Source organism: Poecilia formosa, unplaced genomic scaffold, assembly GCF_000485575.1.
Source record: "Poecilia formosa unplaced genomic scaffold, Poecilia_formosa-5.1.2 Scaffold15, whole genome shotgun sequence".
Classification (NCBI taxonomy): domain Eukaryota; kingdom Metazoa; phylum Chordata; class Actinopteri; order Cyprinodontiformes; family Poeciliidae; genus Poecilia; species Poecilia formosa.
In genome coordinates, this window is record NW_006799954.1 from 213227 (window position 1) to 232261 (window position 19035).

The following is a 19035-nucleotide window of genomic DNA, read 5'->3' on the forward strand; positions in this document are numbered from 1 at the left end:
TCTGTAATATCATTACAGGCGGATAATGGCCAGTTACAGGGCCCCGCGCTATTAAGGGTTTCCCTGGCGTGCAGCGTTTATGTTATTAAAGGGGGAATATAATGATATTTTAGTTATTAAATGCGCGTAATTAATTTATGCACCACTGAAAATAAAGTTGTTATTATGACCTCGGTGAAGTGCGTGGAGAAAATTGAAATCAAATAAGAGTTGATAACTTTATCCCAACATTTGGTCTAGACTACTCTGACAGAAGCGCAGGCCTGATTGTTTTCTGTCAGCGTCTTTCCTCTGAATCCTCCGGTGATTACTCAAGCGCCTGTAACGACATTACAGAGCTCCGTGTCAGCGGGCAGGGATTTTTTTATTATTTCTTTTTTCCTTTTTTACAATTAGACCCAGTTTTGCTGATTTCTTGACCCGAATTAGGACCTGCACCTGAAATTTCCCAGACAACTTTAGATATAATTTCTGAGGTTTCTGATGCTGCACAACCAGAGGCTGATCTTCATAGGGAAAATATGGCTCACTGCTCAGGGCGCTATAGGCTAGGTAACACCTCAAGAAAAAAAAAAAAAAAAAAAAAAAAAGTTTTCAGTTTTTTTTTTGTTGTTGTTTGTAATTTGCATTTCTGATAAATGACAGGATTTCTGGGTAGTAAGATAAAAATGTAATTAACTCAGGTTTAGGCCTCAAAGAATATGTGGAGATTTTCATCATCTATTGTAAAATCATTTTTGTCATGGCTAGGACTTATGCACCACTTGCTTTTTTCCCTATTTGATTTGATTTTTACAATGTGCAACATTTTATTAACTTTTTAAAAGGAGATATGCCTTCTGTCAGGTTGTAGCAAAAATCACTAACTGAAGATCCTGGACATCTGATCATAATCAAGTATGATTCAACAGTTTATGAATTGGTAAAAAAGAAAGCCAGTAAAATAATTAATTACATTCATTAGTCAAATTTCAACACTAAAACCAAGCTAAACAATCAAACTACAATCCTACACAGTTCATAAAAGGATTGCTTTGCCTTCATCAATAATGAAATCTGCTTACTTAACAGCCTTTTCTTTTTTGCTAAATGTGCAAACATTTGATAACTAGGACATTTAAAAATCATTTAAGGAGCAAATAACTCTGAAAGAAGAAATGTATCGGCCTATTTTACTGCAAACCCAAGCAAAAATCTGCTCCACATGCTCCACAGTTTAACAGAAATAAAATCAAAACACGTTGTCATCTCACAGTGGAGTATATTAATGTCTGACTTGAAAACCACATATTTCAGTACCTGACTACAACCACCTATTGATATGAGTTATGATTGTTACTGCTTGGGCTACAGCGCAAAAAAAAGTGGAGGCCTGAAGCATGAGCATTTTGTCCTTGAGTTTCATGTTGATAGAATTTTTTATTTCAGTCTCTAGCCTGATTCCTTACATTTTTACTAAGAGTTTTGAGAAGAAATGTCAAAAATCTAAGATTAAAGTGAGTTTCATCCTCTTCCAAATAGTCACCATAAAATGTTATATACCCTAAATCAATGTAACTACAAATGTTAAAGTAAAATCTGATTCCTCTTGCAGAAGTTTATTGCACAAAAAATATGCAAGAAAACACAGGAGATTCAATTTAAGTTAAATACAGTGAGTGATTTACTACCGTATTTTGCATTTTACCTACAAAAAGGCAGGTAGAATTTTTTTTTTCCCCCCACATGAAGCAACTTAAGGTCCGTTTTATTCAGACAGACGGATCAGTCAGTCATTAGAAAATTCACCAAAATCCGCAGCACAGTGATATTTATAAAGTTCACACTTTCCCCTAGATAGAAAAATATCACAAACCTAACAAAAGTGAGGTGGCTTAAGTGGAAACGATTCATCTGACAGCATATGAGGTAATATGGCTCGACAGTATGACACAAAAAAACAAATTCAAGGACAAGATTAAAATGAACAAAAATCATGGAGACGTGTGCAACAACGCTGCAACTTGAGTTTCAGACAGTAAGCTGGCTTTCCTAGAAAGAGTCCCTAAAGCACCATTTAAATGTTGAATTCCTGATTGATGTCAAAATATTATCATCTCTGTTGAGTGTGTATTTCACAAATAAGAACATTTACAAAAAGACAGAAGTTTCATCATAAGAGGCGAATAGCTGGAAGATTTGTATTTTTTCCCCCCCTGTAGTTGACAGTCATTCCTCTGTGCTTCAGCGGAAGTTCTCCTTCAGCCTCCAGATGCCCTCCTGACCGGAGGTCCGGTGAAAGTCACAGATGCTCCTGAGCAGCTCTCTGAAGACGGGCGCCTGTTTCTGGGTCAGTCTGGGTTTGAAATACTCCAGCACCTCCTGCGTGGTGGCCTCGCCGTCCACACTCGCCTGGAAGGCCACAAAGTTGCGCAGATCCACCAGCAGCTCGTCGTGCTCAGTGGGGGGAGCAGGAGGAGAGCTTGTTGCTGGAGCTCCGGGGCCGTTCTCCTCCTCTTCCTCCTCTTCCTCTGCTGCTGCTGCTCCCTGGGAGGAAGGCATAGCGATATGGTTTCGAGCTTTCATCTTGGCCAGCAGAGATGCGGACGACAGCAGGGCTGAGTTTGAATCATCATCTCCTCCTTCCCCACTAAAATGAGCTCCTGCAGTTGGCTTCTTTGAGACAGACTTCTTCACAACAGCAGCATCCTAAAAACAGGAAATATTTAAGTGAACGCACAAGCTTACAAATTTGAAATCGACAGAGTACAGAAACGCGTGACGCTGTTACCTTGCATTTAACAGAAGTGGCGACAGGCTGAGCAGACGACGTGACTAAGAGCGAATTCTTCTTTTGTCCAAAACGTTTCCTGAAAAAAAAAAAAAAGAAAAGCAAAATATAATGTTTGAAATGGAACAAGCAAAGCTCCTGGTAAACTCAGCAGGAATGAGGACACTTACTTAGTAGGCGGGGGAGGAGGTCTGTTATAAGGCAGTCTGCACTGCTGCCGAGAAATCTTAAGGGCTTTGAGTGCATCTTTAGCCACCCTGTTGGCTTCTGCTTCCACAAGAACATAGTCCGGGTTGGATGACTCCATGATGCTGTCATGTTGCATCACACTGTGGATACCTGAGGAAGACCAAGTAGGATGAATAACCCGACCAAACATGAGACACCCGTCAAATACTACAGAAGCGCATTGAGCCTACCGGATTTCCTGAAGAGCTTTGCCAAGACGTAATCGTCGGATTTCTTCTGGTCTTCTGTCGAAGTCTCTTCGTTTTCTTGTTTATTGAAAGTGCGTTTCTTCACCAGATGAGAGATGCGGTGACCTTCGAACCGAGCGTCCCGGGAGTGGTTCCGTCTTTTATGCCTGCGTTTGTCCGTACCCGTGGAGTCGCAGTGCTTTCTCTTCTCCCTGTGCTTTCCTCTGTCTTTGTCTCTGTGCTGGTGGCAGCTGGTCGAGGTCGGGCTTTTGTTTGCTCCCTCAACTAAACCCGAATCGTTACCATCTCTTACAAGAAGCATATTTGGAGTATTGCTCATCTCTATATCTTTTGCATTCTGGTTTGCGCTCCGACTGTCCGTTGGCGTGTTTGATTTACCCTGAGAGTTTCCACTGGATGGAGATATGCTGGAGTGTCCTAATGATAACGAGTTTCTGTTCTCTGCACCGGATTCTCTCTGTTTTCCTGGAGACCGTCTATAATCATGGCTGACGCCGTTGATGAAGGGCGAGGACTTTAACCTGTCAGGTTTCTTGGGTACTTTGACGTCGGATCCAGTGCCTGTTTAAAGACAAAAACTTAACTTGTAAGTTTGTTCTTTCATCTTGTTTGGAAGGTTGTTATAGATGCATCTCCATTAAACAGAATATCCACAAACACTTCATTTATTTTACTAATTCAACTCAAAAAGTGAAATCGATGCATTGTAATGTAACGTATCTGAAGTGTTTTTTTGGTAACTTTTGATGAATATGGCTTTCAAAATGTACTTTCACTTATTATCATATTAGAACAATTTTCACATTTTAGTACAGAAATATTAAATGTTGATGCCGCATGGGTCATGTCATTCGCTGTACTTGGCCCACTGTGTATTTTCAAGTCCAAAAGTCTGAGCCACCACCTATTAGGACATTTTGGACAACTTCATTCTTCCCTCAGTCGACAAGTTTTATGCAGACATTGATTTCGTTGTCCAACAGGGTTTGGCTCCAGCCTATACAGTCAAAAGTACCAATAAAGACCATGGCCACTGTGATTCACTGACCAGCAGACAGAGACCTAAATCTCACCGATAATCTATGAAGTATTTTCAAGAGGAAGATGAGCATTACCAAACACAACGATACAGAGAAGATGAAGGCGGCTACTAAACCCTGGGCTGCCTTAACATCTCCACATAGTATCAAGCTAATCACCAGCTTTGATGCAGCAATTCATGCAAAAAGAAAAGACCTGAAAGAGTATACTCTATAATACTTATGGAGTATGCTCTTTTCTTCCTTTTGTATAGTTTGATGCGATAGCCTAAGTTTTTAAGAAACCTGTTTTTGTGGTTTTCATTATCTGTAAGCCACAATCATCAAAAATGATCAGTAATAAACACATGACAAATAAACACTGCGTTAAATGTACACATAATTTGCACTTTTTCAGTTGAATAACTACAGCAAATTACCCTTTTGATTATCTTCTAACAAATTTAAATGTGCCAGCATACAGTTTTTACAATAAAAAACACCATAAAACCTTTCTCTGGTAACAGAGCAGACAGACAGACCTGCGAATATGGCACTGGTCTCTGTTCCCTGCGTTCCGTCGGGATCAGCCAAAGTAAAAAGCTCGTAGATGTCATTAGACTTGAAGAACCGTCTTTGTTTGGGATCCTTCAGAACGCGATTGGTGAGAAATTGCTTGAAGATTTGCCTGGATGGCAACAGATATAATACAGAATTAGACACTTGTATCTAATTAGTTTTTCCTTTTTAACTCAGCAGGCAATTTTGATCATGTCACCGCAGAGTAGTTTGGCTGATGGATGAGAAAATTAAATAAGTTCTCTGCTGCAGGTATCAAAATAGAATCCCTGCAGCTCTTCAATCTGCCTTTTTTTTTTTTTTTTTTTCCGAGAGCTCCGCACCGACACAAGCCAAACACAGCAACAGTTTCAGACTCCTCAATTGGCCATTTAATATTGCAGGAAAGCATTTCAATTACTGAGAAGTGGGACAGTGCAAATAGTAAAACCGAACTGAGGTGAGCAGTAAGAAACAGGGATCTGTGAGGTCAGAGGGAACAAAACCAAACACAAAAATGTGTTAAAATCTCAGGCTTTCTGGAATCCATTATGTGTGTGTAATAAGGGGCGATTACATGCATGTTTAAAGTGGCTATTAAATCACCTGTGGTAGATTTTCTCTTCAATGGTCCCTGCAGTCAGCAGCCTGTAGATTGTTACCTGCTGCTTTTGACCTATCCTCCACGCTCGCTCTCGAGCCTGTGAACGACAGATCGCATCGCATCGAATCAAGCAGACAGCATGAAAGACGGAAACGCTCAGCATTGAGAAGCAGCTACGGCAAGAGAGACAAACATGTAAATATGAATATCTGGAAGAAAATAAAGACGGGTAAAATAGAAACAAGGGGCCAAACGTTTGATTGGTCTCAGCATCATGTAGCGCTAGTAGAAACGCCTTCTGTGTCCATCTGTCTTTTATAAACACAAGTTTGCATTCATTTGTATTCAGCACCAATGAGTTTTTCAGTCAGATTTAGGTCCAGACTTTAACTGGGCCATGAATAAGCAGTGATCTAAACCATTCAGTTGCAGCTCTGTGGGTTTGTTTAGTGTTGCTGCACCACTGACAGGTCAACCTTAAGTCTCAAGTCTTCTGCAGCATGTCATGGTTTTATTCCTGATTGCCATTCATTTAGCTTCATTCATCTTCCTTTAAATTCCGACAAAATTTCCTGTTCCTGGTGAATGAAAGCGTCCCCGCAGCATGATACTGCCTCCGCCACGTCTGACGGCAGGTATGACGTAAGACGTGGTGAATGAGCACAAATCATGTTTTGCATGAAGTCCTAAACGGCTACACTTTGGTCTCCTCTGACTGGAGGACTGTCTTCCATGTTTGCTGTGTCCTCTTCACGTGGCAGTTTGCCACACGGCATGCCGGGTTAGCTCTCCTGATGACACACCTGAGCGATGGATACCTGCAGCTCCTGCAGTGTCACCACGGGCCTCCTGGCTGATTAGGTATGGAACTGATTAGGGCTTTTTGTTTGTTTGCTGGACAGTCATGTCTTGGCATGTTTGCTTTCAAACTCCTTGTCAGATGTTCACAAAGCGGTATGTCGTTTTAAAACCTAAATCTGCTTTAAACTTCTCCAAATCTTGACCCCTGACCTGTCTTGCTGGGTTCTTTGGTCTTTAAGATGTTGTTTGTTCACTAATGAGCTCTGAGGCCTTCACAGATCTGGATTTATACTAATTACACACAGGAGGACTATATATTAGGTGACTTCTGAAGGCATTAACCAGAAGTTGCATTTATTTCCCAATTGAAAACATGTACATACATTCCCAAGAAAATAAAACTGTAGATTGTTGTGAAAAAGTTTAAGAGGCATGGCTACTCTAGCGAGGCTCTATAGGCCCACCAGAGTAATAATGCAGCTGCTAAGTGTTTTATTTGAATTATAGTATGCAAGTGTCCAACCTGTGTGTCGGTGCTGGGGTTCCAGTCTGGGTCATAAATGATAACTCTGTTGGCTCCAGTCAGATTGACTCCCAGACCACCAACTTTAGTGGTCAGCAGGAAGATAAAAATGGATTTGTCCTGTAACAAAGCGGGGCCGGGGTAAAAATGTCAGTGGTTAATAAGCAGCATTTCAACGGCTTTTACACACATTATTCTGATAATCATTGGCAAAAATCACATTTCATCACAACATTTCAAACTGCTGACATTAATAAAGTAGTGCATCCTTTTAGAGCACTAAGCAATAATTAAAACGCATTACAGTTCTAAAGTACCTTTAAAGACAAACGTGCGCCAGGCGATATTTCCACTAATCACACACAGATTAAAGAAGAAATTCCACTCTGAACAACAGATTGCACATCAATTAGTGTCTCCACCTCAGGCTGAGCAGTGGTCCACTGCAGCACTGTGTCCCTAAGGACGGGATTTTCATGGGAAACACTCAGAGCCATTAGGGAAGGTTAATCCTTACCTCGTTGTAGCGAGCAATGAGCGGCTGTCGGGAAGCAATCGCGGTCGTGCCGTCCATTTTCAGGTACGAGTAGTCCTTCTCCCTCACAAACACCTCCAAGATGTCCAGCATCTGCACACGAGGGAGAAGGTGAAGAAAGACGGGGAGGGTGAGAGGGGGGGAGGAGAGAGCAGGGTTTGAGGTCTGGATTAGCTCTAAAAGGATTAGAGCAGATTAATATTACATGGACAGAGATGCCGACAGGGAGGGTCTCAGGTTCCCTCTGAGGTTTAATCTCATTGGTATTGACTGCAACAGCTGGGGCCTCTGTCACATGCACACACTTCCTCTGTCTACGAAACACTTACGCCAGGAAATGTGATGTCACGATCTAATGAGAACAAAAAAGTAAACTCTTTATTCTGCAGGGTTCCGACAGATTTTTAATCTCTAAATTTCGTACTTTTCCACACGAGAGAATTTTGGATACAAATACAAAACTTCTTGACGAGACTGTTTTACTGTGATCAGGATTTAAAAAGAGAGAAATGGCAAAAATAAGCAATGACTGTCAGATTTTTTTTTTTTTCAAAGGAAACAGACTGAAAATGTAAATATTATTCAGTACCCTCTTTCTTCCTCCTGATAAAAACCTAAATCAAATTCTTTACAAAAAGAAAGAAATATCTGTGTTTGAGTTCCTGACCTGTCTGGACTGAGTGAAGAGCAGGACCCGCTGGCCCTGCTTGAACCAGAGGCGCAGCAGCGACTCAACCACCATCAGCTTGCCCGAGCGCTTCCAGAAGCCAAAGTGTTCCTCCTCGGTCAGCTGGTCCTCTGGGATTCCCCTCAGGATTCGGGGCCCGCCGGAGAAAAGGTCCGGGTGGTTGCAGATCTTACGCAGTGCAATCAAACCCGAGAAAACCTACGGAGCAGAGAAACTGTTCGTTTTAAGGCTGTGCAGTGCTGCGCTTTTAAACAAATAAACCCATTTACTTTAGTCAACAGGAATGAATTAAATTATTTATTTACAGACAATAAAGGCTGTGTTTCATGATGAGGGCCCAGTGGTCACTGCATTAGTAATGGTGGTTAATGGACTGAGAGTGACCACTGAATACATCTACAGGGGGAGCGTGTGTGTGTGTGTGTGTGTGTGTGTGTGTGTGCAAACAATGGTCACCGATGGCTCTTCAACCACGTTCAGTTGGTCAGTTGTGATAAATGGGAGCTTCTATCTCATTTATTAAAATATACAAGTTAGGATATTTCAGAAGTAAGATTCATGTGGATTTTTCATTTCATTCCTCGGTGCCACTAATCTCCACGGGCTTCGGTTTAATTATGAATCCAAAAGCCTCAGAACCCAAGATATGTAGGTTCATCAGAAAGAAATAAAAAAAAAGATCCATTTGTTTGGCTAACATTCTTGGCTCTGATCAAGAGTTTGAAGAGCTGAACAGGACAAAAATATCCAGGATTTCTGGTCTGAGAACACATGAAATTTTGATTAAGATCAGACAAATTTAAGGGACACAATCTTGGCTATAAGAGACATGGTCTTGTAATTCCTTAATTTTGAGCTGGATTCAAACTTGCGACAATTTTTTCCTCCTTTGTGCGTAGTAGTCCTGGCTCAAACCTCAAAAACTCAAATCTCAAAGTCAGACGATATCAGGAACGTTAAAACGTTGAACTGCTGGTGAGATCAGGTGATTTAAGAAAGCTCCACTCATTTTATATTTTTTTATCCATTTTGTTTTAATCCATTTGTGTTACATTTATTTCATATTTTTTTCTACTTTCTCACTTCGTTTATATTGTTTGGCATTCAGTCAAGTGATGAAATGTTCAGATCTGATTATTAATTTCAGCAAAAAGCAAAGAAGAAGTCTTAAAGTTAAATATACAAGATTAGAGATTTAAGGAGAAAGCAACATACATCCTGAAAAAGAGAATTAAAAGGAGTTCCAAAAACCAGAATTATGATATGTGATATTTTATCAGTTTTAAATGAGACTTACCTGCATGTCACCATTTAGTATTTGGTAGACTTCTTTGGAATCTAAGAAGCTTTGATAAACCTGCCGCTGCTCCTCTGTTAATCTGCAGAACAGCACCTGCACACACAAACACATCAGGACAGAGTAACGGACAGTGAATGTCCACTTTAAAGGCACCTGATGAAGTGAAGTGAGTGAAAGGAGAAATTAGTGGGAGCAATGTGATTTTGTTTGGTTTTTTTTGGTGGTGTTGTTGTTGAAGAAAACACCTTCCTGTGGGACTGATTTAATGAGCTGAAGTGGACTGAGCAGTCAAGCGGCATCAGCCACGAGGACAGACCAGAGACCAGCCACTTTAATGAATACCAGCTCCTTTTACTTTACAGGGACTTTATTAGCTGGCTTCACCTGACAGGAGCCATGCAAGGTCATCAGGCGCTCAAAGACCTGAAACGTAGCAGAAAAACAGCGACGCAGCGGAGAGGATTTAGGTGTGAGGAGTACCTGTTCGTTTTTGTCAGGCAAGGAGAGGTTGGCCTTGACGTCGTCCTTCATTCTCCTGAGCAGGTAAGGATTTATTGTGTCCCTCAACACACATGCACACTTGAACGCCGTCTGGACCTACAAAACAAAAAAAAACAAAAAAAAAATCACAGCCGGCAAATCTCAGAGACGAACACGCACTTCAAAGCGTTTCAGACGTCACGGTTTGAGTGGCTTGATTGTCTCGTTTTGTCCCTCGCGTTGCCGTCCCTCTCAGGACGGCCGGTAAACACTGACCAGAACACTTCCACTCTCAGGGGACTCGCGCCCGCCCTCCTCTTTCATCCCTGGGACTGATCAGCTTTATTGGAAACAGAGGGGGAGCTCCTGGTTCCATCCCCAGGAACCCCCGCTGTAAACATTCTGCTACACTTTATCTAAAGCTAGCGCTGAAAGCCAGTTAGCCTTTTAAACATTAACTCGCTGGGGGGTCCGGAGGGGGATCAAAGACACCACTGGCGATGCTGGAGGGGAAAATAAAAAGGAGGGATCCGGAGCTAAATGGAGGTCAGAGTGGGAAAGAATCAGAGGAGGGCAGTAGAGGATCCAGCGATCTCAGCACAAGCTGCTGAGTGGAGCCACACGGGGCTGCAAGCAACACGCTCCGATAATGGATCCCATTTCCACACACTCATTAAGTCCAGCCCCAAACACATATGTTTGCACACGCGTCTATCTGGACATACATATACGTGTTTTTCATGTAGCACCGAGCAGCTGCTCTGCTGCTCTGCGACTTTCAAGATTAGGATAAAGCAGCAGAGCTTTGCCCTCTCTGACCATTTAATAACATTAATAATTAGTAAAGGTTTTTATTATCGACAGCGGAAGAAGCATCAATAGCCATCTTAAATAATTAAATCTATACAGTCAGTGGGTTATTAACGATTAGACGCTAATGACAAAGAGCTACAATTTAGCTCACTGGCTCTTTACTTTATCCTCTTCCACTCTCACACATTAGGGAAGAACTAAAGTTCCTTTGCACAGACCTACATTATCCAGGCTTAATAGCTCTGTTGCTCCACTGTCCTTCCTTCTGAGCGGCCTCTGTCCAGCCACGCAGAAGTGCGCAAAAATGTCTTCATGCAAGTTTGCTTGCCACTCCTCCTTGTCGTCAAGTTAAAAGGGATTGAACGCCTGACAGGCCAACCTTCATTGTACAGCAGGGTCACGTACCTGGACAGGTGACGCGTTGCTGTATCCTCCCATGGTTATTGGCACAGAAAACTGCTCCATGAAGACAGGAAGCGTCCCTAGTTTGCCAGGGAAGACGAAGTCAAACAGAGACCACAGCTCCTTCAAGTTGTTCTGCATCGGCGAGCCGGACAGGATGAATCTGTGAGGAGTGCGAAACTACAGGGAAGAAAGCGAGAATACCAGTCCGCATATTAACGACACGATTAATGGCAGAAAAACTCCTCAAGGCTTGTTATTGTCTCAGACCGCTGATCTGTTAATGCTTTCCAAAGAGCAGCGGCACGTCGACAACACAGTGGTCCCGTTTTTGTCTTTTTTCTCCCTCTTTTACTTGACTTACTTTCACTTTAATTAAAACAAATAAAGATAAATTAAATTAAAATCTATTTTACTCTTAAAAAAAGTACTTCTCTTGGTGATGGACTAGTGAGTTTGCTGAGTGTCATCTGTTTTTGGCAGACAGAGACTTTGATGTAGACAAAGCTTAAACACAATTTGATATGTTTTGATTATTTTTGTAAAATGAAAGCATGTGAAATATTTTTCACCTAATCTGGGTTGCCTTTGAACATTCTCATGATGACTTCCTCTTTTCACACTGAAAACTTATCTATACTGCAAGGAAGAAACTTCAGAACATTACCTACTACCTATAAAAGATGGAACCTTACTGAACTTTGTGCATCCTCATGAGTGTGTATATATATGTGTGTGTGTGTGTGTGTGTGTGTGTGTGTGTGAGTGAGTTATACCTGTTTGCAGGCGACGGTGACGCCAGCATTTGGGTTCCTGATCTTGTGGCCCTCATCCAGTATAACATAGTGCCAGTCGTAGCGCTGTAAAATGTCTTGCAAATTTCTCACAGCTGAATACGATGTGATCAGGATGCCATGACACGCTGCTATCTCTGGAATCAACTTTTCCTGCAGAAAGAAATTTAAAAATATATATATATTTTTTTATTTTCTATGCTGTAAGTGATGAGCACCGGAAGGGAAAAGCCAGACCTATTGCCTCCCAGAGGACATTAAACATTTTAAGCTAAAATATGGACACCAGCACACACAAATAAAAACATTACCTTGTTGCTGGTGAAAGAGCCGGTTTCGTGCAGGACCGCCACTCTGAAAGGAGGCCACCAGGTGTGGAACTCCTTCACCCACTGGTGCATCACAGTGGCCGGGCACACAATCACCGTTGGACCTAAACCGACGTATCTGGAACCAAGCACGAGAGATAAATGTTTCAGCCCGGAGTGGTGATCGAGAGGCAAATGAGAAACGGGGAAAATGAACTCGGTTTGCGTGCAACTTCATATTTCTTAGAGAAACAACACAAAGTTTTCCTGCAACTGTGTCTCTAAACTTAAGAATCAAAGGAATTAATGGGACATATCCTCAGCTCTTCTGTAAAGATTTACAATTCCATTGTCAAACACACACCAACATGTACTAATGGGCTGGTATGAGCCTCTGACTGGTGGAAGCTATTGATACTGGGCCATAATTGAGTTTGCAAACAATCAATTTGTGGGCGTCTGTAGTAGACACAGTATTGACCATCTGGGAGACTCCACCCATCGAACGCACAAAGTGTCATTTGTGCAACAAAACACGATTATCTCCAGCACTGCACCGCGCTTTCTGTGGCTGATTAGCCGTCTCGCACCAGGCCCGCCTACATTTCACGAGTCAAAAGGTTCGTTTTAGGAAGCCGTGAAGACGCTAACGGTCTTCCTCAGACACACGCAGGCAGAGCGTAAGTGTTTTCTCTTATGTCTGCAGTAAGAAAGTGAGGAGTCTGATAATTGAAACACGTTTAATAATTCAGACGAACACTCTCAAGCAGAAATCCTCCTGATCAAATATTCATACCATACAGACACACAGTCTCTGGACACAGTTTATTTGTGCAAGTGTGTGTGTGTGTGTGTGTATGTGTGTGTGTACCTGTAGTTGGACCCTCTAGTCCTCAGTTTACTGTAGCTTAGTCCTGCCAGAAAGCTGATGACCTGGATGGTTTTGCCCAATCCCATCTCGTCTCCCAGGATGCCTCCTGCCTGCTGACAGTGGAGTTCCCACATCCACCGCACACCGGTCTGCTGGTACCTAGAGGTGTTATTAATATGTTGCAGGGACCAAACACATCCAAGTTATCAGATGTTAAGGAGTCGGCTGACAAAACACACACATTCCCCCCGACAGATTTATTTTTTGTTGTTTTTTTTTGTAACCACTAATAAATTACCAATGAACCCATTTGTTTCTTTCCAAGTTATCAAAAATATTTCTGGTTATTATCATCTTATAAAGGACAACCAAAACAGCGGGAGAACTCTATGAGAAAGTACAGTGATAACATTAGTTGATAGTTGATATATAGTTTGTGAGCATTTGTGGATACCTTATGATCTTTCTAATTGTAAATGTTCACAGTGAACCTACTTGTAGAGTTTTTTCCAGAGGAAACCGGGAACTTTGAAGCCTTCGTCAAACTCTGCGTCACTGTCGTCTGTAAGCTCCTCCCCTCTTTCTCGCTTCTCCTCTCGTTCTCGAATCCGCTGTCGCTTCCATTTCCTGAAACAACAAGGAAATCAATAATGAGCATGTCTGCACACTGAATCAGTTCACATAGAACAGCAATTGTATTTATTTATGAATTTGCCACGCACTTTAGTTCCAGAAAATGCATCGATCGATTACAGACGTGGATGTTTTCACATGTTAGCGGGCCGTAAACACTTACGCTGAGCACAGGGGAGATTTTGCAACAAAATAAGTTATTTTAAAGAGGAGAGTCTTAACAGTGCAGGGGAGAGGGCAGTTAAAGGCACAGTCGTCATGCAGCAAATGAAGATTGATACAGACAATTAGCAGTGTGAGTTCCCCAGAAAGGTGTGAGGTGTGCAGGATAAGAATCCATCTTCATTTGGGCCCGGTCCTGTCACCCTGTTACAAAACCGGTCCTTTAGCTGGGCCTGGGAGACCGCACTCTCTAATTAAGTCAAGACTAAGCATTGGTTCAGTTAATTACACTTTTCTGCCCCCGCCCCGCTTCGCCCCCTGCAACCCAACCAGAAATCCAGCCCACTCTAATAATATCATCCTTCACATGAGCCCAGCCTCACCACCGTGACATGTCTGCCCATTTGTATTGACATTTAGTTGCTGGGAGTCGAGAAAAATACGTGTGCCAACACAATTTATTTGGCAGCTATAAATATGAAATCTCATTAGGCCTGCTCTTCCATTTATTTGAGCATCGGGGTGAATGAGAGCATAAAACCATGTGCAGAAGGATAATTAGGCCAGTGCAAGAGCAGAGAGTGAAGAGAGGAACCGAGAGTGAATTTGCTTAGTCAAGAAACAGCTGCCAATCTCATCTGGGATTAACTCTCTCTCTCTCTTTCTCTGCACTACAGAGAAGCAAAACCAACTGCTTTTCACCTTAAATAAAGTCAAGAACAATAGCCCATTTACACAATTGCCATTGCAAATTCGATGCAAAAAAAAAAGTCAATCTTTTCCTGGTTGAGAATTTACAAATGTGACTTGATACAGATGATAAAAAAAAAAAACATTTTTTTTTTTAACCTCTGCATACACTCGTAATTTGAGAGAACTAATCTTACCTTATTCGCTGCCTGTAGTAGTCCACATCCCCGTCGTCTTTATATTTTTTTGATCTACCCCGGTTATTGTCGCCGTCGTCGTCGTCTGAACTCTCAGGGGAGTATTCGTCCTCACTGTCGTTTTTCTTCATTTTCTTCCTTCCTGTCCCCACAGTTTTCTTCTTGTACAGTTTTAGTTCATACTCATCATCCTCATTGCCATCCCAAAAGCCCTCCTCCATGGCTTCCCTCTCCTCCTGGTCCAAGTCCAGTCCCTCATCACTGGGCAGGTACTCTGACCCCTCGCTGTCTGTCTGCTCTCCCTCTGTGTGCCGTTTCCTCCGAGGTTTAGGAAGCTTTGGCTCAGTCTTGGGTCGAGCCTTTGGATGGGTTTTCAAAGCATTTATCTGCAGCTTTCGCATGCGCTTCTTCAGTTTGTTGTCCTTGGATGAGGAAACGTTTTTTCCTGTTTTGGTCCTCTCATAAACGTGGAGTGCAGAACTTTTCTTCTTCTTAAGAAGAGGTACCTTCTTCCGCTCTGTGGCCAACTTGGCCTGGTCCGCCAGGTACTGGTCAAACGCTGAGTTCTCAGCCAGCATCAGTTTCCGAGGCTCCTTCTTTACCTCCTTTTGTGGGATTCTGGTGCCGAAAGGAGTCATGTGACCTTTCCGGATGAGTTCCTCCCATTCGGTCTCCTGTGCCGGCATGAGCATGCTGCCCAGCGTGGATGGTCCAGATTCTGATAAAACACACAAAAATGTAGAGTTACATGCACAAGTTCGTCTTCTTCCCATATTGTCTCTGGATGCCAAAGAGCACGCATCATCCTAATTTTAACATGAAGAAAACAAACGGTAAACTCGGTGACGGTTTTCAACCAGTAATTTGAATGACACTAAACGGTGCAAATATAAATAACAGTAACAAAAAGATTATAAAAAATGACTTTTTCTAGAAACTGCCCTTAGTGAAGCAGGGCGTTATTTTTTTAACTAACTAAATGTGTTAAATGCTTGTCATTGAGCCTCACCAGCTACAGTATATATTAATTGTATTGCGTTGCATAACTGTTGCTCTATCTTCATGTTAGATAAAAATCTTTTATGTCCATCACACCTAATAGGCAGCAACAAACAGGATCCAAAGTCCTTTGCAAATGTGTGATGACACAGCTGACTGGGAACAAACCACAGGTGAAAATTCAACATCATAGCGACAATAAAAAGAAAAAGTCTAATATTAGATTTCTTTTTTTTTGTTGCTGTTCTTTTCAAACAAGGTTTATGTTATTTTCTCTCTCCCAAGTAAAGTCAAACTATTAAAAACAGTAAATGTGGGGGAAATATGAATCATATATTGTAATTAGGCAGCCTTCTTTTGTGCTCTAAGTGCACTAATTCTCAGCTAGGGATCATTTTTTAAGCCAGTTAGTCCTTTCAGATAGTTTTTGTTTTCTATATGTAAAACCATCTGAACTGGATTACATTTCTGCCTACTTGGAAATATTCAAGATATTTGTGTGTGTGTGTATATATATATCTATCTATATATATATATATAGATAGATATATATAGATATATATAAAATCACATAAAACAACTCTCAGCAGTGTATACATTGCTTAGAAAGTACATGTGAAAGCAGTGAAATATAAAAACATAAAACACATCACCTTCTTCTCCATCATCTTCTGCCAACAGCTCAGCTTCCACTCTCTGAATGTCCTCTCCTCCCAGTATGGCCTGAAGTCGCTTCTGTTTCGCTCTTACTTTTTTCAGCTGTTTCTCCTGAAACACATTTTTTTTTTTTTTTTTGCGCAATTAGTGTCACTGTTTTTATTGATCAGTTATTTGGTGTGGAATGTGTATACACATCAGGTTTACCTTATTTTCTTTCTGTCGTTTCACAGACTCAATTTTCCTGCTGATATCCTTGCTGGAGGCTGCATAGGGAGACAGCTGCTCAATAATCTTGTTGATGTGTTTTAAAGATGCTGTAACAGACCTGCAAGACACACGAGCAAAGCAGAATAAGCTTTACCGGTAAACTGTTGACTCTATTGTTGTTTAAAGATAAAAATAACACTGACAGACAGAAATCCAAGCTACCTATCCAAGTGAAAATTCCATAATTTTCCAGTCTGAAATTTAAATGGATGGATGGGTAGAACAACAGCTAAATGGATGGGCAAACAAGTAGATGGATAGAAGAATTCAGACAATAGGACTAACGCCTAGACACATTGTTTTCATAGATTTGTTTTTCCACACATACCCAGACCTGTAAAAAAATTGAAATAAGCCTTCATGCTTTCACATCAAACAAGGTTTTTTTTTGCATGTGACCTTATTTTTTTTTACATATTGGTTACTAAACACATATATAACAGTTGTTTTCTCATGGAAATTTCAATAAAACACTTCATTAAAACATAAAAGCATGGTAAAGAACCACATCAAGCCATTTACAAACAGTGTTCCTCACCGGACGTCATCTAGCACAGACTGGTACTCCTTCTCAGCCTCAGCTTTCGCTGCAGCCTGACTCGCTTCATGGATCGCCTCATCCACTTGCTGCAGAACACCTTGCTCGAGGACATCCTGATCATACACAAACACACCAAGGCCTTGCAGCTCATCTGCTCCGGAGCTGGCAGATGCCACTTGGATGCGCTGACGATCGATCTGCAGCAAGGTCCCTGACCGCTTGCCAGCTAGACATGCCACACATATCATATCAGTAGATTATTTGAATCCGTTTTTGAGATTTTCTTTTTCTTACAACGCGTAGAATAGCTTACCACTGTTACCTTCCCCGGGTCCAGTGTTGGCAGGGTAGGCTGCAGCTGCCTCAGAACCATGACCGTTCTCAGGGAAAGTACAGAGTGCAGAACCTCTTGCAGATCCATCCTCCTCCAAGCCTCCTGGAGTGAGAGCAGCACTAACCGGGCTGGAGAAGGAGGAGGACGCCTGGGGCTCTGCAGCTTCTACAGGCATAATGGTGAAGCTGCAAACAGAACAATTAGGATGTGAAAATACGTTCCAAATTTTAAACAATACGTTCCTTCAAGTATCTATGAACAATAAAACTGAAGAAAATCAGTGTTGGTCTATATTATATATTACATTGTCCAGAAGAGACATTTACAAGTAGTTGACAATCAGCAGCACTAAACGTTAGCTTTCCATACAATACATGAACTGCTTTTGAAACATATCAATTAAGGGATCATTAACACATAAAGACTGATTAACTTTATAACACCGGTACTAACCACTTTGTATAATAGAGAACAGAGCAACATATGAGGTTACAATGTGTATATAAAAGAAAAATAAACGTCAGATCATTTTACGGTCTTCTTTTGTTTATGTGGCTGTGCATATGTGCTAGCTGGCTAAGCTAACAGAGAGCGGAACACATCATCAGCTGTTCGGCTAAGATCGCTAATCTGCTCTTCAGCCTCAGTTAGCTAATCATAAATTACATGATAAATAAACCATCAGAACTGTCTGTAATAACGTCGGTACATTAAATACAGTAACCAAGCAACGATTTAAAATGTCACTCACAAGATATGTAGTTACACAACATCACCAGTTCGTATTATGTCATGTTGCTTGCTAGGTTTTCTCAAAGCTTCCTGGCATAGACAGACGTCCCATGAGCGTCGTTCGTACGTCATCGTGGCTGCCATATTGCGATTGGCATTTTTTTTTTTTTTTGGTTGAAACGTCACAGTAAGTTTCAAACTCTGACTTTTGTGATCTGTTGTGAAACTGCAAGGCTTTAGGACCATAAGTCCATTAAGCTTACGGTGGGTGATAAATAAAGAAAAAATCTAATTCTTGATGTGTTATAGTTCATGCCAAATACCGCTACAGATCCGGTTAAAAATATAGCTCGACCAGTGTTTTGCTGTTTATTTTAAGTATGCAACAATTAACATAAACTGTTAATTTGAAGACAATTTCTTCGAATAAAAGGAAGGCATTAGTCATGAGCATTTCTACCCTAATTTGCATTGGCTTGCAAGGTGAACTTGCCACCCACAATATGACGAAACCCAGTCATTCAAAACTGTTTTTTACAGCTTTTATGTCACTTGACCTCTAGATGGCGCCACAGAACTGCTTATTGTAGTTATAGATGACCCGGCTAGACCTTAAAACATTGACTTAGACAAGTGGCTCTGCGCGAATCTTAGTGGAAGTGAAGTTGAGCTGGAAGTGTATGCTTTATTTATTTAAAAGTATGTTACTTGTTTTACTATTTCACAGTTTTATAAAGTCGTTAATTTCTTGGTGGTAACAAATAGAATCAGTATAAATTTACCATGTGTTTCTAATTTTCTCTTCTGTGACTGTTTGATCTATTATGTTGTAATTAGACAAATCATGGGATTAAATGCTACCATGTTATTTCATACCACCGACCTCCCAGGGACTGCAAATGGAAATTGGTCTCTGT

The 19035-nt window shown here is 41.3% G+C and overlaps 1 protein-coding gene across 1 annotated transcript; it reads right to left on the reverse strand.

The window, feature by feature from the left end:
* Window positions 1–1719: 1719 nt before the first annotated feature.
* On the reverse strand, window positions 1720–18228 carry ercc6 (excision repair cross-complementation group 6). The gene is made up of 22 exons (XM_007546075.2): window positions 18138–18228; window positions 17366–17571; window positions 17050–17278; window positions 16449–16569; window positions 16238–16352; window positions 14586–15303; window positions 13399–13530; window positions 12904–13062; window positions 12036–12171; window positions 11707–11877; window positions 10934–11110; window positions 9716–9832; window positions 9233–9328; window positions 7915–8133; window positions 7230–7340; window positions 6713–6832; window positions 5391–5485; window positions 4769–4914; window positions 3190–3768; window positions 2941–3109; window positions 2771–2849; window positions 1720–2688 (listed from the first exon to the last, which is right to left on the reverse strand). The coding sequence occupies exons 2-22, from the start codon at window positions 17559–17561 to the stop codon at window positions 2224–2226; spliced, it is 4350 nt and encodes a 1449-aa protein (XP_007546137.1). The 5' UTR covers window positions 17562–17571; window positions 18138–18228; the 3' UTR covers window positions 1720–2223.
* Window positions 18229–19035: the final 807 nt, after the last annotated feature.

What these genes read in the sequence shown, in the direction of transcription:
- ercc6 (XM_007546075.2), bottom strand. Translation starts at nt 17,561, where the DNA reads ATGCCTGTAGAAGCTGCAGAGCCCCAGGCGTCCTCCTCCTTCTCCAGC. An exon ending in TCTGTGCTAGATGACGTCCG is followed by an intron (nt 16,570 to 17,049) that starts GTGAGGAACACT and finishes TGTGTCTTGCAG; the next exon opens with GTCTGTTACAGCATCTTTAA. An exon ending in AACGACAGAAAGAAAATAAG is followed by an intron (nt 16,353 to 16,448) that starts GTAAACCTGATG and finishes AATGTGTTTCAG; the next exon opens with GAGAAACAGCTGAAAAAAGT.